This window comes from Manis javanica, chromosome 10, assembly GCF_040802235.1.
Source record: "Manis javanica isolate MJ-LG chromosome 10, MJ_LKY, whole genome shotgun sequence".
In the NCBI taxonomy this organism is placed as follows: Eukaryota; Metazoa; Chordata; class Mammalia; order Pholidota; family Manidae; genus Manis; species Manis javanica.
Genome location: NC_133165.1, coordinates 83,702,986 through 83,729,495, shown reverse-complemented (window position 1 = coordinate 83,729,495; position 26,510 = coordinate 83,702,986). Strand labels below are relative to the sequence as shown.

Here is a 26,510-nt window from a genome sequence, read left to right as displayed (position 1 = left end):
AGGAGGCGGCTCTGGCAGCGCGCGGCGGCGGCGGCGGCGGCGGTAGCGGCGGTGGCGGCAGCGGCGGCGGCGGCGCGGAGAGCTTGGACTGGGAGCCCAGAGCTCGGCTGGACAGCAGAGAGGAGGAGCCGCAGGAACTGCAGCTCTGCCAGCTTGGGCCGAACCTAGAGACACTGGCCTGGCGGGTCCGCGCCAGCCGCAGGTGGGAAGGGACTTGGTTGGGGAATGAGGGTCTCCCCGCTTCGGGCTGAGGCTGAGTCGCGGTGCTGTCTCCTCTCTCTGTTTCTTAGACAGAGGCTGAGCATGGAGCTGTCCCCCTGCAGTCCTCCCGAGATGCTGGAACCGGATTGCCCGTCACCCCTGGAGCTGAAGTCAGCCCCCAGCAAGAAGATGTGGATTAAGCTTCGGTCTCTGTGAGTCCCAGGCCGGGCAGTGGGGGGAAGGGATCTTAGGGAGCTTGGAAGGGGGGAGGTTAGCTGGAGGCGGGTTAGTGGATTCTCCTGGGCACACATGTTGGCAGGTGTGAGGAAATAAGCTGTCCTGACACGCGTGGCCAGGACACATGTGCAAGGCATGTGCGGAACAAGCCGGCGTGTTGGAGTGGGTCTGGGAGTTGCACAGCTACCAAGGTGCCTGTGCTTGTGGACCCCCGGGGGTGACACACGCAGCACGGAGAGGCTGGCACAGTGTGTTGGGCTGCAGATGGGCAACATTTAGGAGGTGCCCGGCTGACTCACACGTATTTCATGTGCAGGGTTGTGCAGATGTGAGGCACATCACACATATGTGCATGAGTGTCTGTGGGACACAGAGATGTGTGTAGAGTGACTGCATACAGCTGCAGGTCTAGCTCATGGGGATACTTGTGCCAAGCTGTGGGTCATATGGTATCAGCTGAGATTGGTGGTTTCTGCCTCTTGCATCCTTCAGGGGATGGGGGTGGTGGAAGCCCCATACCTAAGCTGCTCATCTCTCTTGGGACCTGGAAACTCCCTCTGCATATTAATGATGGGGGACCCATCTGGGATCTGGAGAAGAGGTGGAGTCCCCTCCTGGGATCTGGTGTGGTGGTAGCGGTGGAGCTTCTACGTGGGACCTGAGGAGGTGGTGGTGAATGTTGGTTGATTGTGAGGGGCAAGGTAACTGTCCAAGCCTTTTTGTTGCTAAAGGGTCTTCCAAGTATCTCCAAGCAGATTTAGGCATCTCTTCTTATTGTTGCAGGACTAGGGCATGTGGGGAGTGATAAACAGGGTAAGGAAGGACTCAGATGTCCCATATTCCAGTCACAGGGGAAGAAAGGAACTTTTCTTCCTGCTCCTCGAGAAGGAGAGGATCGGGTCTTGGTCAAAGACAAGCCATGCACCATGTTTATCTCCCAGTCGGCTGCCATCAGGTAACCTCCACAGTCTGTTGATTTTTAATCAGAGAAGAAGGGCAGGTGTGCCTCTCTCTGATATGACTCCCAGAGGTCCAGGAAAAGGCTGTAGATGTTTACTGAAGAAAGGCAGGAAGCAGCCCTTAAACCTGATTCCTCCCCAATGCCCTCAATAGTGAGCACTGAAGCTCTCCATTTCTGGGTTCTGGCAGAGTGACATGGGGTAAGAGGTGGACAGAAGCTTACGACTGTGTGTTGCACTTCAAATACTTCACCTTTGGTGGAAAGATGACGCCTTCATATTGGGTGGGTGCTTTATGCACTAGCTGCTTGGAGAGGCCTCAGGGAGAACCAAGGCATAGTGGGCAACAAGGCTTGGAATCCAAATGTGCTTCTCAGCTCCCTTCCTTTGCTGCCTCTAGCCAATGCAATTTACTGAGCTCTGTGAAGCACAGCCTTGGAATGAGTTCTGGGATGAAGAAATGGAAAACTGGATTGAATTGATTTTTGTTGGGAGGAGCACTGGGTGATTCTTGATAGAAAATAATGCTGTTAATGGTAACTAAGCTGGGAAGAGGGGAGCTGAGGAAGTGTTTGAAAGGCAGAGACGGGACCTCAGGGTCTGTAAAAAAGAGAATCTGAGGTGTCCCAGGGTGCTTCCCCATAGCACTGGCAGCTTATCATGTACTTACCTCCATTCCAGGTAACGGGCCCTGAAAAAGAGCAGGTTTTACCTGTTTCATTGTCTGGCACACCTTTCTAACTAACAGTCATTCCTGGAAGCAAACTGCTGTTTCTTCCCTTAGTGTGAGAAGTACTCGGTGCTGAGAGAAGAGGATCCCAGGAGGTATGGAACCTGGGAAAACAGGGAGCAGAGGCAGCTGCCCCTACAGAGCGTGTGAGCTGAGATGTCCTCTTAGGAGGTCATGGGGGACAAGGATCACAACCTTATTGGTTAGATTGTTCTGTCTTCACTCACTTCAGCATTCTGGTCTGTACTAGAAATGTGTCATAACTTACCCAGGAAAATCCCAACTCTGTGTTATTAAGCACCAGGAATAGATTCTCAATCTCACTTTCTCAAAGCAGAGAAAGATCTTGGTATCTGGGTGGGTCTCCAGTTGGTGGCTTACTGGATTGGGCTCTGTTTGAATATTGGGGAGACTTTGTCGATCAGATGAAGGGAAAGAAAAGGATTTAAGATTTTTCTAGGTAGGAGAGAGAAATTCTCTAGTTCAGGATGGAGTGGTTTCTGAAGAGGTGAACAAAGAAGGTATTTCCTTCTTCTAAATTGAACTCCTCTTCCCCCACCCCCCAATCACCACCTGTCCCCAAATGGACCTGGGTGGGAAAGGGTTGTTTAGTCTGGAAAAAGGGGGTAGACATGCTTATCTGAGGACTGGGTACCCAATAGAAATGAAGACAGATGGAATATATAAATATATAAAGGTTTTGATTCCCCTACTTAACATATCCTACCCCACTGCCATACCCTTTAATTTCTAATCTAGGACATCTAGATTTTCTTCAGGCAGGCTGGGCATGGTGCTTTTGCTTCTGGTTACAGAACCCATACTAATATAATTGTGCAGGACAGTTTCTTCTTGGGAAGGGCATCCAGAAATTCTGTTTCCCACACTAGGACTATGCCAAAGATAAATTCAGAATCTGCAGCATATGAGCTGGAAAGTCTCTAACTCTGGGATTTCCTCTCTACCTAGCAGGAAAATTTTCCTAACTCAGCATAAGCTGAGGCATGAAAGAGGCTGAGACAGGCAGTCTGAAGGTGATGGGTTGAGCAGGATGATTTTCAGCATCTGTAACTCTAAGATGAAGGATTTGACTTGCCTTCCTATCCTTCTCTGAGACCAGAGGGCCATGAGGAGTGTGGGGGAGGGTCAGCAGAATTAGAAGGGATTTTCTGTGTCTTTTGTTAATGGGCTGAGATTGTATTTCTATCCTTAGCTTGTTCATCCTTTCAACAACCATTAATTGTGGGCCTCCTGAGGCCCAGGTGATGTACTGGATGCTGGTAATATAGTGGTGGACAAAATGGATACAGTTCCTGGTCCTATGGAGTTTATAATCTGGTTCCACTCCAGGTGGAATGGAGAGTAAGGAAAGCACCTGTTTTTTGTTTTGCTGCACCCAACCAAGTGGTAAAATTCTACCACTCTGGTTTCTGCCCAGTCTTTTCCTTCGGGGAGTTATACACACAGAAAAATCATAGATATGAATTCTTTCTTTCTCTCTTTCCCAAGATAGTACAAGCATCATTCTTTTCTCTCTGCTCCAGTTTCTCCTGGAATTTTACAGAAGAACTTCTCTCTTTGGAATAGTATAGACATAATCCCTTTCTCTTCTTTCTCCAAGTGGTACTCACTCAGGACTTTCAAGGTCTAGACTTGATATCCTAAGTTGTGGTTCAAGGTCATTACAGCTGAGCTAGAGCAAGGACCCAGCTGGGGATTGTTTTTGCCCAACCTTGTTTCATCAGAGCCGATTGTGGTATCTGGAACATAATAGTCACTCAATAAATGCTGTGGAATAAAGGAATGCATGAATTTGTTAATGCATATGTGTGTATATGTCATGGAGTCCAGTTCTATCTCTGATTCTGTTCTGCATGTGTTCCTGCATGCAGCAGTACTGGGAGTAGGAAATGGGAATGAAAGAAAGGGAGATGTTTTTTGAGAGGGTGATATTTAAAAGGTGTGGGTTTGAGGGCCTTGGGACAGTGCCTGGAACTGAAGGAGTTACAGAGAGGATACAGAACAGTGTTATTTGGATGTATGGATGGGCTGTATCAGGACGAAATGTGAATGACTGACATGTTATATAGATGTGTCCGGGTAAAGGTTGATGTGCGTACTGGGGGAAGTTTGTAGAGTCAGAGCTCCATGAGGATGTCTCTTTGTTTTTATGTTTATAAATGGCATGTGTGAAAATAAATATGTTGGGAAGATACGCACTTACCTGAATACATGAAATTGTCCTATGTATGAATGAGATGTGTGTGTGTGTGTGTGTGTGTGTGTGTGTAGGTAATGGGATAATACATATCTGTGATCTTGTATGTGGGTTTGTGACACATTTAAATGATAATCCTGGGGAGACTGAATGGGCAGGAGGAAGAGACAGAGGAACTGGACTGGGTGCCTCACTGATTTTTCTCACCTTTTGTTATGTCCCATGGAATGATCTTCTGTGCTTGTACCAGTTTGAAAACCGTGCTGCTGCCTTCTTTCTCTGAATAAGACTGTGGAGCTGCCATGGAGATTGTAGGATAAACAGTGGCTCCCTGGGCCTCTGGAGAAAAGGGAGCATCATTTCTTCCAGGCCTTGGCAGGGATGACTTTTAGTGCCTTTTTCCCTGGATCAGCCCTTCCTCCTTTATTTCCAACCATAGTAAAGGGAATCTCTCCTCCCTGGGTTTTATACCTGCTTCACCCATCAGATGTCATCAGCTTTGTCTTGAATGAGGCATCTCTGGATGGTAGTGGGTGGAAAATTCCTGCAATAAGGTGAAGGGGGGAGAGGTGCAGAGATAGGGGAAATCATATTCAGATCAAAGGAAGAACTTCCACAAGCCTCTGGTCAGAATAGGTGGCTGGAAGGAATTAGGGCTGCAGAGGGTGATAGCGGAAGAGCACAGGGAATATTGGGAGACTTGAGTTTGAGTTCATGTTCCCACTCTCCCAATTGCCAGCTACATGATCTTGAAGTCACGTAGTTTCTCTGCATCTCAGGTTTTCATTTGATATCATCCAGATGAAAGTGGTTTTTAAGTGATAAAGTCCAGAGTTCTTTCAACATTGGAGAGCTTGCTGTGCGAAGAGGCAGGGGAATGGGAATGAATGGGTGACCATTTGCTTGAATGGGGAGACAGATAAAGATTCAAGAGGTAAGAATATGAATTACTCAACAGATTTGATTTCTGGTGCTGGGATGTAATTTGGAAAGTCTTGATGAATGAATGTCTAGAGGGGGTGAACTAGGTGTCTGAGCAAAGAGTAGAACCTGAGTGGGGTTGGAGGACTGAGTTCCACAAAGAGTGTGAGCCACTGAGGTCAAAAGAAAGGAGAGAGACTTACTCCTCATCATCTCTTTTCCCAGTGATCAAATTAGAAGCAGATGGAGCAAGTGTAGTTCTAAGACACGGTGGGTGTGGGTAGCCCAGGGACTGCTATTGGTGAGCTCTGTGAGCATCGCAGGAATTCCCTTCTGGCATTTATCCTAAGTCCCTAGGCCTTGGGATGATACGAAGAGGTCAGCCACATCCTATTGTAGAGAATCTCTAAAATCCCATAGACCCCAAATATCACTCTGCTTGCCCAGGAGCTCCGAGAGGCTAGTTGGAAAGACTGAGAGAGGAGATCCCACATTTGAGGTTGCGTTTACCACTTTTGTCAGGAGTAGGGTGAAGTAGGTTGGTGACTGGAAATCCCCTAATGCTCCGACTGGAAGGCCAGGTGAGAGACTCCGTAGGAGAGAAGTCTGGTCAGCTCTAGACCCTTTTCCATCTGCCCCTGCCCAGGTAGTTCTGAAGTCAGTGAAATGAATGGTTGTCTCCCACCTCTTTCTTTGGCCACTCCCATCAGACTGGGATGGAAGAGCAGGGAATCTCGAAACTGACCTTTCCCTCTTTTGAGCCTTTAAGGGAATCATTGAAGATTTGTTTCCAGTTTCTCCGCTCTCTCTGCTCTCTACTTTCCTCTTCTTTAATTCTCCCTGAATCCTTTCCTCCTTTGTTCCCATTTTTCTCTGGTTTCTTTTTCTCTGCTAGGCTGCATTTTCCTTTTTTCTCTTGTCCCATGTCCCCTCTCTCCCTATTCCCTTTGACTCACCCTTGCACTCTCCCCTTCAGTGTTGCTACCTCTCCCTCACTTTGGCCTGGAGTCTGAGAGTCCCTGGGGCTTCCCACCCCACCCCCGCTCTGGGTGTGCTAGTGGCGGTGCTGGCTGAGGTGCAGGCCAAGTTAGCTGCAGGCACCCAGGCCTCCTGAGAAGCCCACCGTCAACTCCTGAATTCCACAAGGCCTTCCTTCTGACTTCTCAGTGAGCTCACCCTCCCAGCTCCTCTTGCGAGGAAGCCAAGTAATTGCTTTTGGATCTCAGGGGGCTGATTTTCCCAGGTAGGGAAGTTCACCAGCTATTATTTTCCAACTCTCTTCAGGAGAGCATCAGAGGAAGAGGGGCAAAACCAAGTTGTCCAGAAGGATGCAGGTGAGACACCTGGGAGACTGGAAATTGTTAGATAATGAGATTACACCCTGAGGGAGGAAGACCTACTGGTCTGGGAGAACTGGGACAGCATCCTGGGGATACTGAGGAGGTCATAGGTAGTAACTGGGGGGGATGAAGGGCCCCTGAGAAGGGGAAAGGAGAAAACCAAGTTGCCCCTTTAATGTAAGGCGGTCCCAAATGCCAGTGCCTTTGTCCCTCTGTCCCTAATATCCCCCAGTCCTGCAGTTACTCCTGTCCCCCAGTTCCTGCTGCATCTATGTGGGCCTGGGAAGGAAACATCAGTTTAGGATTTTACTTCAGCATCCCAGACCTGGCAGAAGTCCACCGAGGGAGCTGTGATGGGTTTTTGGTGGAGAAGTAGGCTTGGTGGGCAGAGGGCCAGGGCATATAAAGCAAGAGGTCTTGGGGTACAGGGCTGGGAGAAGAGCTGGAAAGTGGTGCTTCAGATGGTACCGAAGGTTGGATACCACCAAGTTCTCAGGTCAGTGGATTCCATGGCTGCCATGAGAAATCAGATTTGCATGTAATTATGGAGGCTGCAGTGGGATGATCAGGCTGCCAACCGGTGTTGGCACCACTTAGGTTGGGAAATTGACTTCCAGGGGGCTTGGTGATTCTCTGGTAGGCAGGACCTGGGAGCTAGAGAAGCTTCTCCTTTCTTTCCTATTACTTGGCTTCCCTGTTCCCCTCTTTCTATTTTAGCTCTTGTATCTAACTTGGTGCCATCACCCTTATTCTCTATGCCCATCCTGCTTGGAAACTTCTTGGGTCCTAGGCTGTAAAGACACACATGCCAGCAGTGTTGCCAAGCTCCCTGAACTGTCTCTATACCAAGCAATAACTTTACAATTTCCAATCTGAAAGAAATGTAAATCAGATTGCACCAGGCCCATCCCAAACACTTCTTTGTCTTGCCTGTTTTCTTCTTGTCTGTTCTTTGAAATGCCAAGAAAATTTGCTGTTGTCTTGATTGCAGCAAGATGGATTGAAGATCGATATGCAGGAGAACTTCCTGGAAAGTTCATTAAGGTTAGAATGTGACCTGCCTACAACAAAGAAGCCACCCTCCTTTAAGCATCAGGTTAGGGATGAATTGGGGGAAGCAATGAGCCAGTCCCAAAGGATGAACTTGAACTGGGGAATTGAGACCCAGGCATCCCATATCCCTGTGCCTCCAGCCCAGGCACTGAACCTGAGAACAAGACTGTGTTACAGAGGAGGAAACTGATACTCAGGGAGCAGGTAAGGTCGGGGCAGGCCTGCAGCCAGGCCTGAGTCCTGCGGATCCACAATCTAGTGCTGCTCCCGTGACACCTGCAGTCAATCCCCTGCCAAGCTTCTAACTCACTTCCCCATCCCAGGCCACCTTCAGCATCTGGTAGATCCTCTGGCAGCAGGGCATCTGCTGGGAACATGTGTTGGGATGTGGTTTTGAGGGCTGGTGGGGTGGTCCATGTGGAGGTCATTAATGAACAGAATTAAATAGTGCAGGGAGGGAGCAAAGGGGTGGACAAGTGAATCAGAGAAAGAGTTCTGGACTGCGTCCAGAGAGCCTCTTCTCAGATTAGCCTTCCTCTGGCTTTGCCCACCCCTCCCATTTCTGCCCCTTCAGAAGGGCTGAAGCCTGAGGGAGAGGTGACTCAGTTGGGTGCTAGGCTGGGAGTGGGATATCAGGGCCCTTATTAGTCTGGAACTAAGGCTCAAGCTGTTCAGACTACCCCTTTCTTCATCTAATCTGAGCTACGCTGGGCTGTTGGTAGAAATACCTATTAGAAACAGCTTCTGGTTGAGGCAGAGGGGCAGTTGCATTTAGATAAGCAAGGGTGGGGGCCAACTCTTCCTCCTCTGCTCAGTGTTTCCCAGACCCTCCTCTTCAGCACCCTTCATATTCCCTTCCTTCCTGCCCCCTTAGTACCCCCTGCCCCTCTCCCACATGTCCTCCACTCTCCTGTTTTCTGCTCCTCCCCCACTATTCCCCGGTCTTGCCCAGGCCCTGCCAGGCTCCCCCCTCAAACCCCTGTCCCAAGCTCCTCTGTCTGGGGCCTTGAGATCTCTTACTACCTCTGCTATGTCGACCTGTGGCCTGCAGCCTCCCAGATGGCACTGAAGTTCTACCACCATGGGGGGCTATTTTTATCTCTGGAACCACCCCTGCCCCTATGCCCAGCCAGCTGCCAGAGCTGGGGCTGCTTGTATAGCAAGGGGAGTAAGAGGCCTGGCAGTGCTTGGGTAAGGTCAGGTCTGGGTGTTCCTGGTCTCTGGAGCTCCACAGTCCATATTCCCTCAGCTCCTGCTTCCATTGCCTCCTAGTCCCTGTGGAATAAGGAGCCAGGGAGAAGCCCTAGACCGCTGGAGTGGTGGCAGTGGGTGGTCTGTGGCATTATGAATCACTTTACAGTTCCCCAGGAGCTCTCATATGATCTCATTTGATCCTTGTGTGAATTCTGTCAAGCACATGTAATCCATTTTACAGACAAGGAAACTAGAGCTCACAGAGTCTTGTCCAAGGTCACACATAGTGACAAAATCTAGGCAGAAGGCTCCTGATTTTAATTCTTGTCTTCTTTCTATTGGGTTTCGATGATTTCCTTGTTTTTTTCAATTCCTGAGATTTTGGAGCCTTGAAATCAGCCAGTGAATCCCTTCCCCCCACCCCGTCCCTGACCCCCACTCTCTCCCTTACACCCCTCTTCTCTGACCAAAGGTAGAGTCTCCTGTCTTTGGCTCATGCCTTATCCCAGCACCTCTGCTTCAGTACAGGTGGAGAATGCTGGACATGGGCCAGGGTGGGAGGTATTAGGGCTGGGTTCTTTGCTGTTTTAAACCAAACTTATGGGTTAAAGGAAAATCCATGCTGGACTCTGCTGGGGTCATTGCATCTATGCCCTGCCTCACGCCCAGGGGACAGTCTCCTTGACACAGACAGAAGTAGGGTGTGGCATATGTATATGTGTGGGTGAGGGGTATGTGTGAAATTTTTTCCCCAGGAAGGGATGGTGGTTGATGAATATTCTTCCTTATTAGGAACAGTGAATAATAATAGTAGGCTGAGATGAGCATGTATGGGATGTATGTTGGGATGCTGCAGCATGTATATATGTGGGGTGAGGTGGTAAGCAGTCATTTGTCCAACCGCTTTGGTTCTGCTGGGCAAGAGAGAAGAGGGATAGACAAGATAGATTCTCCAGAGCTTTTTAGGCTAAGAAAAGTCAGTGCACAGTCTTTCAAGTTAGTGCCTATTTGGCTAGGGTGGCAGGGCCTGGAGCCAGGTGAGGGAGGGGAGCTGGCCTGGCTTGGTGTCTGTTGCTGTTCCAGGCTGTCCCTATCCCTCCAAGCAAGCATGTTTGCAGGAAAGGCCAAACGATTTGTTCCTCATCCCCTGGGTGTTACTTCTAGGTCTCTGACTCTTGGTCTAGTCATTTCTCTCTAAAAACACTAACTTGTGTGTTGTGTGTGTGTGTGTGTGTTTGGGCGAGGGGGGTGAGGCACCGAGAGAATGAGATGGACAGAGGGTGGGTTTCCTTTCTTCCAAAACCTGGACAGCCCTGCTTCACAGCTACCAGGAGTTCACTAGAAACAACTCGTAGATAATTAACTTCCATTTCTCTGGTTGCTGTTGAAACCCACTTCCACTTATCTCAGCACTCACTGGAGCTGAGAAACAGCAGCTCTCAAAACTTCATTTGTTTATAATTCTTCAAGGCTTTGACACAGTGGCAAGGTATTTTAATTTATCCCTGCTTTTGCCGGGTAGGAGTGGCAGGGAAGGCTTCCCGTCATAAAATCCTGGCTCTTGGCCTGTTTCTTCTCTTTTCCCTTCCTCCTGTCATACTCATCCCCATTAGTCTCCTTTCATCATTTCCACGTTACTCCCAACCCAGACCCATCTCCTAGGTTAAGGAGATGATTGATAGTCGCGCCGAATTTTCTTCCCTGGGCGCGTTCGCCTTCACCCAGAGCTCGCCTCTCGAGTTAGCCCCGCCCAGCCCCTCAACTGACCAATCGCGGCCCCTATGCGCTTGTATCGGTGACGTCATCGCACAGCCAATCCGGTGGCGGGCTGGGGCTGTATGCGCACGTCCACTTTGCACCGCAGAGGCTGGTTTTTTTCCTTCCCAACGTGAGCAGGAGCAGAGCTGGAGGCGGCAGAGGGGTTCCTGGTCCCCAGACCCCTCCTGGCCATCCCGTCACTTTTCTCTTCTTCCTCTGGGCTGGACTGATCTCTCCCCGGTTAATTCACAGTTAATCCCCCAGTCCCCGTTTTCCAGATGAGAAGACCAGTGCTGGGAGTGTTAAAGTAACTTGCCTAACCCTTGGTTTCTCTGAGCAAGTCCTCCTGACTTCCATTCACTGCTTGGGCGGGGGCTGGCGTCCCTGTTGAGCGGGTCTCCGGATAAGGACCCTTTGCTCCCTAGGCCCCTCCCCTACAGTTCCTAGTTCTCTTCCGGGCCTCGTCTTGCATTCATCTTTTCAGGTGGGTTAAAGCTCATTTGGAAGAACGGCCCTGGAAGAAGACTCTGGGCGGGAGCTGAATCTGCCTTAGCTCCTCTGAGGGACTGTTGGCAGGGCCCCTTCCCCTCGCACTGCAGACTCCTTCCTCACCACGGATTCGGGATGGTTCCTTGCCCCTGCACCCTTGCGCCTCCGGCTAACCCTTCCTCTCCAAAGAAGAGCCCCACCTCCCCAGAGCAAGGGTTTGGCCTGTGCTATTTCTGTCCTTTCTGGGATTCTTCTGAGAACAGATTCCTGTTTTCGGTCTGATTCAGATGTGAAACTTTTCCCGTGGCCTCTCACCCGGTTGCTGTGGGCTGGTCTGTGCCTCATCACTCCCCGCTTCTTCCCACCAGGCCCCTCCTGTTCCCCTCCCCAAAGTTCTCTCTGGTCAGTCGCCCAGTTCTGCAGAGACCTGGAGAAGGAAGTCAGGGGCCCAAGAGGGAGCCATCCCCCTCAAGGGCCCGGGGTCCCCGGGGCAGCATTCTGGTACTCTGAAGTAGGAAACTGATTCCCATGGCAAACCCTGTTGCTGTGCAGAGGAGCCACCTCCAGGGCCCCATCCTCAGGTAGGCGCCAGGGATGAGGGAGGGAGAGGCGAGGACAGGTTGCTGTGGGTCTACCAGTTGTTTGATGGAGGGGAGGGATCCAGCCTTGCCAGTCTCCTGTGTGTGTGTGTGTGGGTACCTTTTACCCCATATATCTTGCCTTTCACCGTATTCTCCCACTTCCATCTCCCTTTCCTTTCTGTTGCTTCCTCTTGACTGTGGCAGGTGTTTCCTCCCGCCTGTCTCTCCTTCCTGACCTCCAGCATTCTTAGAACCTCACATTCCTCTGAAATCTGCTTATCTGGTCTTAAGAACACGAAAGGGAAATTGGATCCTTCTCCCAACTCCCAGGCCCTTGGCTTGAGGCCGCCCTGTCCTAAGCCCCTACTTGCAGTGATCTTTCTGGGAGTGTGGGTGCTGGAAGTACTGGGAGGGGGCTTGGGAAGTGGCCAGGTCATCCGCCATGTGGTGATCCAAAAAATATGAACTGGTTGGCAGGGGAGGCTGAGCTCTTCTGGGTGTTGGGATCATTCCTGCCTGGAGCCTTCTCTTCCATTTGGCTGCCTAGAGCTGGGAGAGACTGGGGCCTCCTAGGGATCAGGATCAGAGGCTTTTCTGGGTGCAGGGGCTGAAGGTCCAAAACTACCACTGGAGGACTAGAGAAGTAGTGGTTTGGAGACAGGCCTGTGGTGGAGGCTGAAGGACTGTTGGTGAAGTTTCCAGTTTTCCTTAGCTCTGGATGACAACTGAACAGGGGAGGGCATCCTGTTCTGCAGGGAAAGAGACCATTCCCTGGCCAGATTCTCAGTGAACTGAACCAGAGGGGTGGATTGAAACTGACATAGGTGGGGAGGTAGGATTTGCTGCAGAAGAATGGTGAGATGACTTGTGTCTGGGAGATCCTAATTCTGAAGGACTTTAGAATCAGAGTCTGCTGCCAGGCCAGAAAGTGGGTGTATAGGGGAGCTACAGAACTTCAGGAAGGTGAAGTTCAGCCCCAGAGCCTTCCAGCTGCCCGAGTCCAGGTCCGCTTCCTTGAATCCCCATTTGTCAAATTTATCCTTCAATCTTTCTTTCCCTTCCTCCCCTCTCCTTCTGGTATCTGGATCATGTTCGGTTCTGATTTTAATGGGAGCTGTAAAAGAGCTCCTGGACAAGATCTAGAGGTGAAGGCAGGAGGGGGTTGGAGGGGAGTGTGTGTGGGAGGCCAGCAACAACCTCACTCTTCTCCCAGGCTCTCCATTAGTTTCAGAAACCCTGGCTCAGAGATCTCCATTGTGAGCTCCAGCAGATAGCCCCCCACTGGATTAATCTGCTCCATTTCCTTCTTATTTTCTTAATGAACGTTTACTGTGAACATTTCTTAATGTTAAGAATGAACATTTCTTAATGAGCATGTACTGTGTGCTCTGAGTACAGCAACCAGGATAAACAAGTCACTGTCAGCGCCATCAGGACGCTCACGATCTGCTGTGGGCCGGCAGACACCAAGCTTCCTGAGGGAGGATGACTGTGGCTGGCGCAGCTGTGATGCATGGGTTCTGGCCTCCTGCCAAGTGGATTCTGCACTGAGCTCCTTCTGCCCCACACCTTGGTAGCTGGGGCAGTTAGGCTCCAGTAGTGGGAGTCGTAAGCTTGCTGACCTGACTGAGACTGACAGGTTGTGTCACCTTGGATAAGTCACTTAACCTACCTCAAAAGGTGATTGTGAGGCTCAAATGTGGTTTGTAATTAGAAAGGAGACATCGTGGCCGTTACCATTCTTCCATATCCTGGTGGGTGGCTTCCGAATTACCAGCCTTCTTCTCTTCCTGGACTTGGGATGGAGAAGGCAGGCACTTGTTGATTTGAAGGGCGTGATCTAGGTAGGGCCAGCAAGGTGCTCGTCAGTGAATTCTGATTCAAATCAAATGTGTAAAGACCGACTGTATGCACCAGGCCTTTGCATACGTCATGTCACTGAATCCTCTTCTCAACAGCCCTTCCCAGGTGGTTTGTCATCCTCCTCATGATTTTACAGATGAAGGAATCAAGGCTCTAACACTGAAGTTCTTAAGTGCATGAGAGTCATCTGAGAGGTTTGTTATAAATGCAGATCCCTGGACCATACCCTCAGAAATTCTGGTTCAGTAGGTGTTCAGTAGCATCTCAGTTTTTCACAAGTATGCCAGGTGATTCTGATGCCAGTGGTCTACAGGCCACATTTTGATAGACACTGATTAAAAATTAGTGACTTACCCAAGGGCTCAGAGCCTGTAAGTGGTAAGATTGAATCCTGCCTCCCTGACCTATGCTGGGAGCCTTGGTTTCTGCATTGAAAAGATGGGTAGCAGTTCCTTCCCACCTCCTTCCCTCCCTCTAGGCCCATTGTGAGGATAAAATGAGATAAAGTAGGAGAAAGCACTTTTAAAAATGTAGAGCTGGCAGCATTGTTAGTGATTATGCCAATATATGCAAATGAGCACCCGTGGGCTCAGCTGTTCACTTGAGGAGCCTGTGCTGGGATGTGTGTTTCCAGAGATGGGTTGAGAAAGAAACTGGAAAACTTTGGCGGTGGGCATGGACCCCTAGGGATGGAGTTTTGGATTTTCTGGAGGGCTGACTGAGGTGGGAGATTAAGGGCTGGAATGGGAGTAGGGGGGAGAGATAGGCAGAAACCTTTCTTTCTTCCTGGGTTGTGGGTCCCCAAATTCACGTGTCCCTGGCCACGGGGAGTGACCAGGAGAGGGAAGCCCCAGCTTGTGGCCGCGTACCTCTTTGTTGTGCCAGCTCTGGGTGAGTGCTTGGGGAGATGCTGGCTCAGTCCCTCATGTCTAGCTCACTGGCTGAAAAGCCTTTATGCTGTGTAGCCTCTATTCCTCTTCCCTAATGAAGCTGGAGCCGGGGCTGAGCTTTACTGAGGCCGGCCTCTTTCTTGTTAAACAACCCACTCTTTCCACTTGGAGAGCTGCAGCAGGAAGGCTGAAGTGGGGGCTGAAGACAGCCCACTGAAGAGGCTGTGGTGCCCCTCCAACACTTTCCCTTCCCATTCCCCCTTTCCTTTCTCTCCCATTTGCACTCAGACCTGTCTTCAGCCAGGACTGCTGGCCCTGAGGTGAGAGTTGGCCTGTGACGGCTATTTTGGGCACCCCTATTCCAAAGCTGCTGAGACCTCAGGATTCTAGAGCTGCTTCTGTTCAGGAATGCCATTGTTCTCCCTCCCCCGGGCATCCCTGGGAACTGATGCTAATTTCAGCCTCTTCATCCCTGACTCATTCTCTCCTCCCTGACTCATAGGGTGACCTTGGGCCTCAGAGCCCCTCTCAGTGGGGAATCGTGATGGCCACCATTTCACCCTGGTTTTGGTGTTAGGTGGGGTGGGGCAGGGCTGGGGAAGGAGTGAGGGGAGAATGTTGAATTGCTTACTTTAAAATCACCATCTAAAGACAGCTTTGTTTGCTTTGTGACTGCCTGGGCTAGACTTGCCAGACTTCTCAGAAGCCTCCCAGTTAATCACTGACCCCCAGAATTCTTGAGTGTAGGATATGAGGGATTGTCCCTGTAGTCAAAGCAGCCTGTAAGTGAGACCCCTGTCCCTACCTGTTCCACTTTGGCTCTTGGGGAAGATTCTGTGGGGCAGAGGAAGGGGATGGGCACAGCTACATTAGGCCAGAGATTCTCTGTGGCATGGCACTGAGGAGGCAGGGGTTAATCCTGCTTTGTCCTGGTTGATGGATTCTGGAATCATAATCCATTAACTCTGCCTGGATGGAGTGAGGCTAGGCAAAAGCATTCAGATTGGTCTTTGTTCTGCATCTTCTCCATCCTTGCCAGGGACAGAAGGGCTGTGGATATGCACCTGCCCCCCTCCTCCCTAACCAAGAGACATGAGAGCCCTGGGGCCCTTCTGATTGATGCTGACCCCAAACCCTCTCTCTTGGGGGAAATAAGTAAGCAGTTTCAGCTTTGGTTATTTGGACATGAAACAGATCATCCCACAAATGTCACCCCAGGTCTTGTACCGGCCTAATTCTGCTGGGCCTGGCAGTCTAAACAAGAATTTTCAGGAAACACGGTCAGGGTGGGGATGATGGGGTCAGGAAAAGCCTAGGATTAATCTTTGAAGGTAAACTTAATACAGGCAGTGGCAATAGCCTGGGATGAAAAACCTTAGCTGCTGTTACTGTTAGAAAGATGCATGATTTATGGAAGACTGAAGCTGTTTCTGTAAAATGCACTCCATTAGAGGGTATCCTATTCTTATGACAAGAGAGTGGCCCCTAAGCAGGATCTGCCCCCCACAGGCTGCGCTACATGGTGAAGCAGTTGGAGAATGGGGAGGTAAACATTGAGGAGCTGAAGAAAAACCTGGAGTACACGGCATCTCTGCTGGAGGCTGTCTACATAGATGAGACGCGGTGAGAGCAGGGGCGCTGGGCCCGGGGAGAGACTGACGCCCAGGAGAGAGACACCAGTCAGTCACAGGGATCCTGGGGATGGGAGTAAGACAACAGCTGGAGATAAAGATGTAGGGCCTGAGCGGGAAGGGAGAGCAAGAGGGGCAGGTACAAAGAGCTATAGGTGGAAATGTCAGCAGAGATAAAGAGGCAGAAGAATGGGCGTAGAGCTGCAGAGATAGAGACAGACACAGATATCAAGAGGGAGAGAAGAATTTCAGAGGTGGATGGGCCCTTAAAGCTTGTCCTTCCAGCGTGGAATCCCTCCAGACCTCTGCTCTCCAATGTCGAAGCCATTGGTTACACATGGCCATTGAGTGCTTGGAACGTGGCAAGTGTGAATTGGGAGGTGTCTGTATATGTGAAATGCATGCTGGATTTCAAAGATTTAGAAAAAAGAATGTAAAATAACTCTATATTTTATGTTGATTTCACATTGAAATCATATTTTGGGTGTATTAGGTTAATAAAAATTTATCATTAAGATGAATTTTACCTGTTTTTTTCCCCCTTTTTAATGTGGCTCTAGAAAACTTAAGATTCCTTATATATGGCTTGTACTTTATTTCTGCTGGCCAGTGCTGCTAGTCTGTGGCATCCCTGACAAGCGGTATCCATTCCATTGTCTGCTGGAACACTTCCAGAGCTGGGATGCTTGCTGCCTCACATAGTGACCTATTTTATTATTGGAGACATCAGATAGAGAAACAAATCAAAAGGCATAGCGAGAGAAAGGAAAGAGAGGGTCAGTGAGGGGAGAGATCTGGTGCAGTGGCACTGAGCTGTTGGGTGTGGCTGGGCCCAGGGCCTCTGGGTTGTGCAAGCACCTGCTGTCTTTCCTCTGTGACTCCCTTCTGGGTCCTCAGGCAAATCTTGGACACGGAGGATGAACTGCAGGAGCTGCGGTCAGATGCTGTGCCTTCTGAGGTGCGGGACTGGCTGGCCTCCACCTTCACCCAGCAGGCCCGGGCCAAAGGCCGCCGAGCAGAGGAGAAGCCCAAGTTTCGGAGCATTGTGCATGCTGTGCAGGCTGGGATCTTCGTGGAGAGGTGAGGCTCGCCCATGCTCAGCCTCCCTCTGCCCCTAGTTGGGTACTTCATTCCCAGTTACCCGGGTCTTCCAGGACCCCACCATACCACCAGCAGGATGGTCCCACGTCCCCACAGGCCGTCCCCACAGCCCCACCTGATCAGACCCCACCTCCAAGACTATCATACAAGAGATTCTTTCATTCTCCCCTAGGATGTTCCGGAGAACATACACCTCTGTGGGACCCACCTATTCCACTGCTGTCCTCAAGTGTCTCAAGGTGATCCCTGGGTTTTAAGGAAAGAGGAGGAGGTTGGGGGATGGAATAGTTACTGAAATTTTCAGACTTTTTATGGGGTAATTTTTGCCTTTTCTTTTAACATGTTACTTCCGTCTTCCTCAAAGCAACTTTTGTCCACTCCAGAGGCAGACTCCTGCCTTCTTGTCTCTCCCATACTGAGAGATCTGGGAGGAAAGAGGCCACCTGCTTCCCGAGTCTCTGTACTAATTGGGAAGTCCACCTGGAATTCTAACTACAACCCTTACTGCTGCTGGGATGCTCCACTTGGGGTTCTTCCTGCCTAGTCTATTGTTTCTCCACAGAACCTGGACCTCTGGTGCTTTGATGTTTTTTCCTTGAACCAGGCAGCAGATGACCATGCACTGCGGACTATTGTTTTTGAGTTGCTGACTCGGCATACCCTCATCAGCCGCTTTAAGGTTGGGCAGCATCCTACCCCTGCCTGTGGGCAGGATTCGCCACTCCATCACTCCTATCCTGAAAACCCCCCAATAAGTAGATCCACAGACTCCCTCTCAGCCTCACTGTCAGGGAAGTCCCCCGGGCCCACCCCTGGCTAGCCTATCTTTCACTTGCTGTAGTCCTGGCCTCTCACTTCCTCTGTTCCTTCCTAGGGGAAGAGTCTAGGTCTGCAGCCATCTGGCCTAGGAGCTGTTCTCTTCCCCTTTACTTCCTTCCCCTAACTGTCCTCTCCAGCCTGGCCTGAAGTTCACCTTCCTGTTTAAGCAGCATTGCTTCCTGCCTGGGGACACCAGAGGCCATGGGTGCAGATGCTGACAGCAGTGTCCTTGGGACTAGAGTTGTTGCATTTGTTTCCTGGGGTTGGGTGTAGAGGGAATGGGATAAAATTGGCTGCTCCCCTGCCCCTTCGTCCCCACAGGTCTAGTTTTGTCCAAAGAATTTTATGGAGAGGATCAGCTTTTGGCAAGGCTGGATAGGCCTGGATGAAGGGAGGGAGGGTGTGTGAACTCCATTTGCCCTTCAGCTTGGCTGGCCAGGAAGAATATAGGATTAAAGTCCTCTCCAGATTCTGTGCCAGGAGGGAGCGTCTTTTGGGAATTGGGGCTGGAAAAAACGACTTTCACGTAGAGAAACCACACTTGGAAGTGGAGGGCGAGGGGTTTGAAGAATGGATAGAAGGGGTATTTGCTCAGCACTTAGGTGGGGGTGGCCAGTACACGTTAGCACAGAGGAAAACGCCTGTGTTTTGAGTTGTGGCAGGGGTGCCTCCCAGAGGGCTTTGGAAGATGGTCCAGCCCTCCTCCACCTCCACCTACTGTAATAGTCTGTGGTGCATGGGAGTCTCTACTAGACCCTTGACTCCTCCTTTTACAACAACTCCCAAGAGGGTTTCGAGAACTTTCCTGAGATGCTCAGTTGGGATTTTCTTCAGTGCCTTCCTGAGGCCTGTCATTCAGCAGTTTCATTTTTTTCCCTCCAAACTGGCCTTCTCCAAGATGAGGAAACAGCAGGGTCCTCTTTTTCCTAAGTTTCTCAGCTCCTGTTTCTCCAAACTGGGTCTCAGACGTACTCCAGATACCAGCTTCTCCTAAACTTGTCTTTCTTACTTGGGAGGACTGGATTTGGGGGACCCCAGGAGTAGCTGCCTTATTGGGTTTCTCTGAGCCCCAATCCGCCTCGCTCCAAGGCAGTCAGGGACAGAGGGCACTTACAGCTTTAGTGATCCCTCCAGGTAGAGACCCAAGTTGGCGCTGCCCTTCTCAAGCTCCACATTCCCTTCCTGGGCACCCAGCCCCTCCCTTGCCCCTCCCCTTCCCTTCCCTGCAGCGACGCCATGGCAACGCAAAAGCAAGGGCAGTTGTCATGGAAACAGTCCTTTAAAATTCCCTGAATTTGGGGCACAGCCCTTGGGGTAGGAGGTGGGGGATGTTAGGGTCTGACTGACTAGTGGCACATTCCGAGTCTTGTCATTATTGTTTATTTCTGCAGAGGCTTCCCCAAGTCCTGAGCCTCACTCTGCTCCAGGCCTCAGGAGATGCAGGGACGGGTCCAGACACTAGCCCTGCCCTCTGGTTGCCTTGAGCCTTTGAAGGAGGCAGACATACCCCAAGGTCATATGCAGACACAGAGACAGAACTGAGAGAGAGTACCAGGCCAGAGCTTTGGCTCCTGGGGCTTGTTTTTGGGGTTGGAGAGGGCAGGGTAGGCTGCTTGTTGGGGTCATCCACCTCTGGCTTGTTCATCCTATTCCTTCCCCTGCTTCTGAGTCCCTCTTCATGGTATTGGGTTGGGGTGGGTGGGATGGCTGGAAAGGAGGAGGGAAGCTTTCTTTTCTTTTCTTAAAAATCCCCAGGGAAGTAATAATAATTATAGCTACTCTTTAGAGAGCATTTACTTAGTGCCTTATACTTATCTCATTAAATTCGAGGTAGGTGTATTATCTTCATTCTTCAGTTAAGAGGCTGAGGCACAAGGAGGCACATGACTTGCCCAAGGTCACACAGCCAGTAGGTGGTATGATCAGGATGTGAACCCAGGTTCACCTGACTGCAGAGCCAGTGCTCTCTCCCTCTGCCCTGCTGCCTTCTACAGAAAGATGGCATTGCTGGTTTCAGTCCTGGGCCACCTGCCATTGCTGCAGAGCCTCCATGTATTTCAATTTTCTCCTTTCCTACTGCAGATTCCCACTGTGTTTTTGATGACTTTCCTGGATGCTTTGGAGACAGGCTATGGGAAGTATAAGAACCCTTACCACAACCAGATCCATGCAGCTGATGTTACGCAGACAGTCCATTGCTTCTTGCTCCGCACGGGGATGGTGGTAGGTGCCCTGGGGCTCACTCTTCTGTGATTCAGGCTCTTATGGCTGCAGAACTGGGAAGTCTAGACTATACTCTTGTTTCTCCTTTCTGTCTTTGGTTCCTCTCTTTTGGCATATCAAAGTCTTTACAGAGTCAAAGGGGACTTACTCTAAAGAATTCCCAGGCGGACCATAACTTCATGGCAGTGCTGGGGATGTATGCTGGGAGGCGATGGGCATGTTGCTGGTTGGGATGGAGGAAGGTCTTTGGCCATTCCAGGAGCTGAGAAACCTGGCTGCATTAGCCCAAGAGCTGGCCTTGAAGAATGGAAGGGATGTGCTGGGTGGTCTGGCCTGCATGTGGAGGGCTTTGTGCTGTTACTGGAAGGGTCAAGCCCTCATCTGCTGTCTCCTCCTAGCACTGCCTGTCAGAGATCGAGGTCTTGGCCATCATCTTTGCTGCAGCCATCCACGACTATGAGCACACAGGCACTACCAACAGCTTCCACATCCAGACCAAGTGAGGGGCAGGGACATGGCAGGGGCAGGTGGGGCTGATGGATGTGGGGGACACTGCCAGAGTCTCCACTTACAGGGGACTGGGTGTGATGGGCTTTGGCTTTGTAGGTCAGAATGTGCCATCCTGTACAATGACCGCTCGGTGCTGGAGAATCACCACCTCAGCTCTGTTTTCCGAATGATGCAGGATGATGAGATGAACATTTTCATCAACCTCGCCAAGGATGAGTTTGTGTGAGCAGAAGCCAGGCGTGGGCATCCCTACGAGACTCTTCCTGCCTCTGGGACCTCCTAGCAGTGCCGTGGGGGCTGATCGCTTCTCTGTCTGTCCCTTCAGAGAGCTGCGGGCCCTGGTCATTGAGATGGTGTTGGCCACAGATATGTCCTGCCACTTCCAGCAAGTGAAGTCCATGAAGACGGCCTTGCAGCAGCTGGAGAGGTGGCACCTGGTGGGGTGTGGCTGGGGCTGGGCCAGAGGGAGGCCTGTGCGAACTGGGGGGGTACACATGGGTAACTGGCATGGCAAGGATTCACCTGGTTCCAGGTGTCTGAGTGTATCTCTGTATGCGTGAGTGTGACATGTATGTGCACATGGCCCTGGGTTTCTGCACAGGTCAGGCAGCTGGTCTACCGGAGGACACTCTGGGCGGGGAGTCTGAGAGGAGCGTTCTCATGGCACCTACAGGACAGGCTTCTTCTGGAATGTTGGGAAGATCAGTCAACCCTCTGGATTTGTTTCCTTGTCTGTGAAATGTGAAGATGCTCTGCCTCTGCCCCCAAGAGCCTGCCCCCACCAGTTCCTATTCTAACAGGGCTATTGAGGTGTCATGTAGGGTTAAAGGAAAAAAGGCACAGGACAAATGCCATAATTACACCTAATGTTCTTTAAAAGTGGGTGGGAGTTTATAGATGTGTATAAGAGAGGATGGACTGTGTGTATCCTGAAGATGTGTGTTAATGTGTGGTGTCTATGTGTGGGACAGTGTGCAGTGTCAGAGCATGTCATTGTTGGGGAACAATGATGGTAGATAACATCTACTGAGTGCTTATGATGTGCTGGATACTCTTCTAAATACTTATATGTTGTATGTCATTTAATTCTCAGAACAGCTCTGTGTGGCAGATCCTGTCATTATTCCCACTTAGGACTGAGGAGAGTGAAATACGGAAATTTTAAGTAACTTGTTCCGTGTTTCACAGCAAGTGTGTGATACATGCAGTGGGGATTTGAACCCAGGCCATCTGAGTATAAAGATGGGCTGCTTCCTGTATGTATAGAAGTGTGTGTGTTCTCAGAGGGTATTTGCACTTACTGGAAAGGATATGAGAGAGGCATGTGATGGGAAATGAGGAACGGTCGAGGTTTCCTTTTCCTAAAGGATTAGTCTCCCTTCCCTTGCCTCCTGCCCCGACCAGGATTGACAAGTCCAAGGCCCTGTCTCTACTGCTCCACGCTGCTGACATCAGCCACCCCACCAAGCAGTGGTCAGTTCACAGTCGCTGGACCAAGGCCCTCATGGAGGAATTCTTTCGCCAGGTAGGAGGCTGTGGGGTCTTCCCTCTCCTTTGTTCTCCGTGTTCCCTGCTCTGACTCCAGATCTTCATTTGGCTACCGGCAGCTTCTGACCTGATCCCAGACCCACGGGATAATATCTCCTTATCTTAAAAGCTTAACAACAGTTGCTGGCAGTTGTGTTCATTTGCTTATCACCCATTTCTGGGTCAAAGGCGCAGAAATTCCTCTTCTCCCATGATGACCCCCTGTTGCCCCCAGCTGCGCCTGGATCTGGTAGTCTGAGGTCTCCCCTCCAGCTGTCCCACCATCTTCTCTCCAGGGTGACAAGGAGGCAGAGCTGGGCCTGCCCTTTTCTCCGCTGTGTGATCGCACTTCCACACTCGTGGCACAGTCCCAGATTGGTGAGTGTCCTTTCCCCCGGGAAGAGAGGGTTGGGAAGGGCAAAGGGTGCTTTCTGGGCCTGGGCTGGGCCTGCTCCAAGTCCCTGCCCCTCAAGAGCATTCTTCCCATAGAGGCAAGCCTGCTGTGCCAGAGCAGGAAGTCCTGGTGGGCAGGTGTTCTGTGAGTCAGCAAGGCTGCCGCCACCGGGAACTTCTGTGCCCCTGGTTCCCCTGTTTTACAGGCAGCCATGGTCACAGCCAAGCCAGCCATGTCCTCTGCCCTGCCCTCCAGGTAAGACCTCTCCGCTGTTACCCCCGTCACTGCAGGGTTCATTGACTTCATTGTGGAGCCCACGTTCTCTGTGCTGACCGATGTGGCTGAGAAGAGTGTCCAGCCCCTGGCAGATGAGGACTCCAAGTCGAAAAACCAGCCTAGGTGAGGGTGGCTGGGGTAGCCGGGTCTTCTGGTTCTGCGTGAGGGAAGCTGGACACCCACAGAGAGGACCAACTCATGGGGTGGGGGGCAGCTGGTTAGGGTGAGGGGAAGCAGGTAACCCCAAGCTTGGGAGCCCCTCTGCTGCGTGTCACACACACGGGTGGGAGGGTGGGACTTGTGCTGTGTTCCCTCCCACCATGTTTTTGTCTCTTCCATTAGCTCTACCTTTATTGCCTTTCTGCTAATCTTGTGTGTAGCTTCCTTCTAGTAGGAGGGAAGGTGTGGAGAGGGAGGGGTGGGATTGGGGAGAGGGACAGGGACACGTGGTACCAAGCAGAGGGAAAAGAGAAGGGTGACACTCCCTATGCCTGTCCTGCTCTTCCATCCCCTCTGCTCTGAGGGCTGTGAAGGCTGTTCTGGAGTGGGCTGGGCCTCACCTCTGGAGCTGGGGTGGGGGTCTGCTTTTAGCTTCCAGTGGCGCCAGCCTTCTCTGGATGTGGAAGTGGGAGATCCCAACCCTGACGTGGTCAGTTTCCGCTCTACCTGGACCAAATACATTCAGGAGAACAAGCAGAAGTGGAAGGAACGGGCAGCAAGTGGTGGGTGCCGTCCTGGGGGACGAGGCCTTCAGGGAGGGTGGCTAATGGAGCAGGGACAGGCCGTTTCCCTGAAGCCTGGAGCAACCCTTGTGTGACTCCTAGACTTGGGAATGGAGCTCAGCAGACTTAAGTTAGATCACAGGGAAGACTAGGGGATTGCCCTGGACTGTTCTAGAATGAGGACCAGAGAGAGGGTAGGAACAGCTGTACTCCGCAACCCAGGAGACCCATGCACAATGTAAATGGTGTCCCTGTAGATTTGGATGGCCTGGCTGGGAAATCTCTTCATTTAGGTGGGAGGTGACAGTTGTGAATTTCTTAGAAAGGTTAGAGAGGCTCTCCCCAAGTGGGCCTGGGGTGAAGGCAGCTCAGTTTGAAGGCAGGAGGATGCATGAGAACCCCTTACTTCTCTCCATGTACTCCTGGGACTCTGGGGAAAGAGACTTCTGGCCCCGACTTGCTTCACGCGCCCCTGCAGGCATCACCAACCAGATGTCCGTTGACGAGCTGCCCCCCTGTGAGGAAGAGACCCCGCCCTCCCCTGCCGAAGATGAGCACAACCAGAATGGGAATCTGGACTAGCCTGGGGCTGGCTCGGGTGAGCCTGTCTGCTGGAGCCCGGAGGCCTTGAGGTTCTGCGGGGAGGAGGGAGAGCTGGGTGACTCACACGGCGTCTACCAGGAGTCACCTCTGGGTTCAGAGTGTGAGGTTCTCCCTACCTTTCCAGGCAGGAAAATGGAGGAAGTGAACACAGAACTGAGCCAGGGTGTGAGGCAGGAGTGGGGAAATCCTTCCACACCGCCCTCCCATCCCAGCCCTGTGGGAAGGAGGTAGCTCCTCCAGACAGGGTGCGGCCTGAGCAAGGCTGCCCAGCCTGGGGAACACCTTTGGGAGGTTTGGGAAAAGCAACCAGCCAGGGCACAAGACTCTGTGAGGTCAGTCGGGCATGACTTCAACTGCAGCCCCCGTTCACATCCCTGGCCGGGCACCCTTCTGCTAGGCCTTTTTGCACAACTGTATGTGGGACTGAGTGGGGATCTGGTGGGACTTGGAAAAGGTAAGTCACGTCAGAGATACAGGCAAAGAACAGACCACTGTGGCTTCTTCCTCTTTCTGCAGGTCCTCACTGAGTCCAGAATGTTCTATGTCATCAGCACCATTCATCGGGACCGGCTCCTCCATTTGCCAAGGGCGTGTGGAGGTTGAGGAATACACAACCCACCCGAAAGCCAAATGCCAGAGATTGTGGGGTTGGGGGACACCCATTGGGGCGCACTTTAATCTCCCAGCAGCAAGGCTGGGGAACTTCAGGCTCCCAGTGGTCACTGTCCCCACTCCCCTGCGTCTGGACTCCCAGCATGGCCAGATGGCTGACTGGGAGGGGCATGGGGGAGGGTGGGAGATGCCAGCCCCCTGGGCCCTCCCCCATCCTTTTTGCCTCCAAGTTTCTAAGCAATACATTTTGGGGGTTCCCTCAGCCCCCGACCCCAGATCTTAGCTGGCAGGTCTGGGTCCCCCTTTCCTCCCCTGGGAGGGGCTGGAATAGGATAAAAAGCTGGGGATTTCAGAGCCCTGTGTTTGAAGAGGGGAGTGGCTCCTTCAGGGCATGGTACCTTTCTAGGGCCTGGAATGCGGGGGACATCCTCTTTACCCCAGACCTGCTTCAGCCCCATCCTCAGTCTGATGCCCCTGCAACCTTCCCTCTTCCATTCTAAAATGACCATGGGGAAGAGAGGAGCCGCTGGGACCAGGGGCTGAGTGGAGGCCTTTCCTGAGGTCCTCAAGAATTTGGGTTTGGTCTAGGCTCCTGGGGCTTGTCACCTGCTCGGCTGCTCCTGAGCCTTTGCCTCCTTCCTCTCCTCTGGGGCTGGGAGGCTACCATCTGACCAGTGTCTGTAAAGTGCTCTGAGGTCCCCCCAGCCAAGCACCTTCAGGATGCATCAGCACAGGCAGGACAGACTACTGGGGTTGGGGTCTGGGGTGCATGGGGAGGATGAGATGTAAGCCAGTAATCCTGTGTTGCTAACAGAGGGTCCTTCCCCTCTCCCCAGCCCTGGCCCAACTACAGGCACCAAGAGGCCCCTCACTTGTGGGGGACAAGGTGGGCATGGTATGTAGAAGGCAGATGGTGAGGGGCTCAGGGCTGCTGCTGTCCTGTCCTCTAAGAGATGCCAGCCAGGCCCTTCCTCTCTTCAGGCTCCTCTGGCCCCACCTGCCCTGGCCCCGGAAAGGCCCATGTCCAGGTGACTGCCCTCCTTTCTTGTAAATAGCCAACCACACATTTGTACAGTGGGCCCTGTTTGTGTGAAGTTCATATCCATGGTCTCTTAGACCAGCCACCTGATACTTGTCCCTCCTACCCCACCCTGAGTGGGGCAGAGACGCATGTGACTCACCTCTGCCCTTGGTCTCCCAGAACCCTGCTATAGCCAGAGATCAATAAAGAAGGGAGACCAGGCCTGGCTGTGTTTGCTGTTCACTGGTGGGGGTCCACTGAGCATCTTCATGCACACTGTCTCCAGCTCACTGAAATTCTGGGTGTTCTCCCTGTTATATGTGTACAGGTGGACAGGCTGAGGCCCAGAGGGGCGAGGACTTGCCTGAGGAAACACAGTAGGGATGGCAGAAGTGGAACCTTACACTTCAGAGATTCTTTTTTTTCCTCCATCACACTGCTTCTCCAGTAAGGAGGGGCGAGTCTTGCTTTCTCTCCCCACTTCCCCTCCACCACCTGGAAAAACCAAAAGCAGTGGGCAGGAGAGGACTAGCTATGGAGTCTGAAGGAGCTGCTTCTCCTCCGCTTGGATTTGGTTTTTCACCCTGGCCCCTTGGTGTTTAGGACATGGGGGAGAGATGACCTTTCCTGTTTCTAG

General features: G+C 51.6%; 1 protein-coding gene across 9 annotated transcripts; it reads left to right on the top strand.

The window, feature by feature from the left end:
* Nucleotide 1: 1 nt before the first annotated feature.
* PDE1B (phosphodiesterase 1B) lies at nucleotides 2-26,095 on the top strand. 9 transcript variants are annotated; one of them, XM_017678627.3, is made up of 16 exons: nucleotides 2-202; nucleotides 291-413; nucleotides 15,944-16,057; nucleotides 16,963-17,145; nucleotides 17,339-17,405; nucleotides 17,729-17,845; nucleotides 20,068-20,208; nucleotides 20,607-20,707; nucleotides 20,815-20,940; nucleotides 21,044-21,145; nucleotides 22,123-22,243; nucleotides 22,542-22,623; nucleotides 22,930-23,038; nucleotides 23,507-23,637; nucleotides 24,078-24,235; nucleotides 24,757-26,095. In XM_017678627.3, exons 2-16 carry the CDS (start codon nucleotides 304-306, stop codon nucleotides 24,841-24,843), a joined length of 1,749 nt encoding a protein of 582 aa, XP_017534116.1. In that variant the 5' UTR covers nucleotides 2-202; nucleotides 291-303; the 3' UTR covers nucleotides 24,844-26,095. The 9 variants fall into 9 exon arrangements, with proteins under 9 accessions (XP_017534116.1, XP_036863139.1, XP_073069540.1 ...); XM_037007244.2 differs by having other exon boundaries at nucleotides 4-202; nucleotides 24,116-24,235; XM_073213438.1 differs by lacking the exons at nucleotides 2-202; nucleotides 291-413 and adding an exon at nucleotides 2,201-2,222.
* The last annotated feature ends 415 nt before the right edge of the window (nucleotides 26,096-26,510 follow it).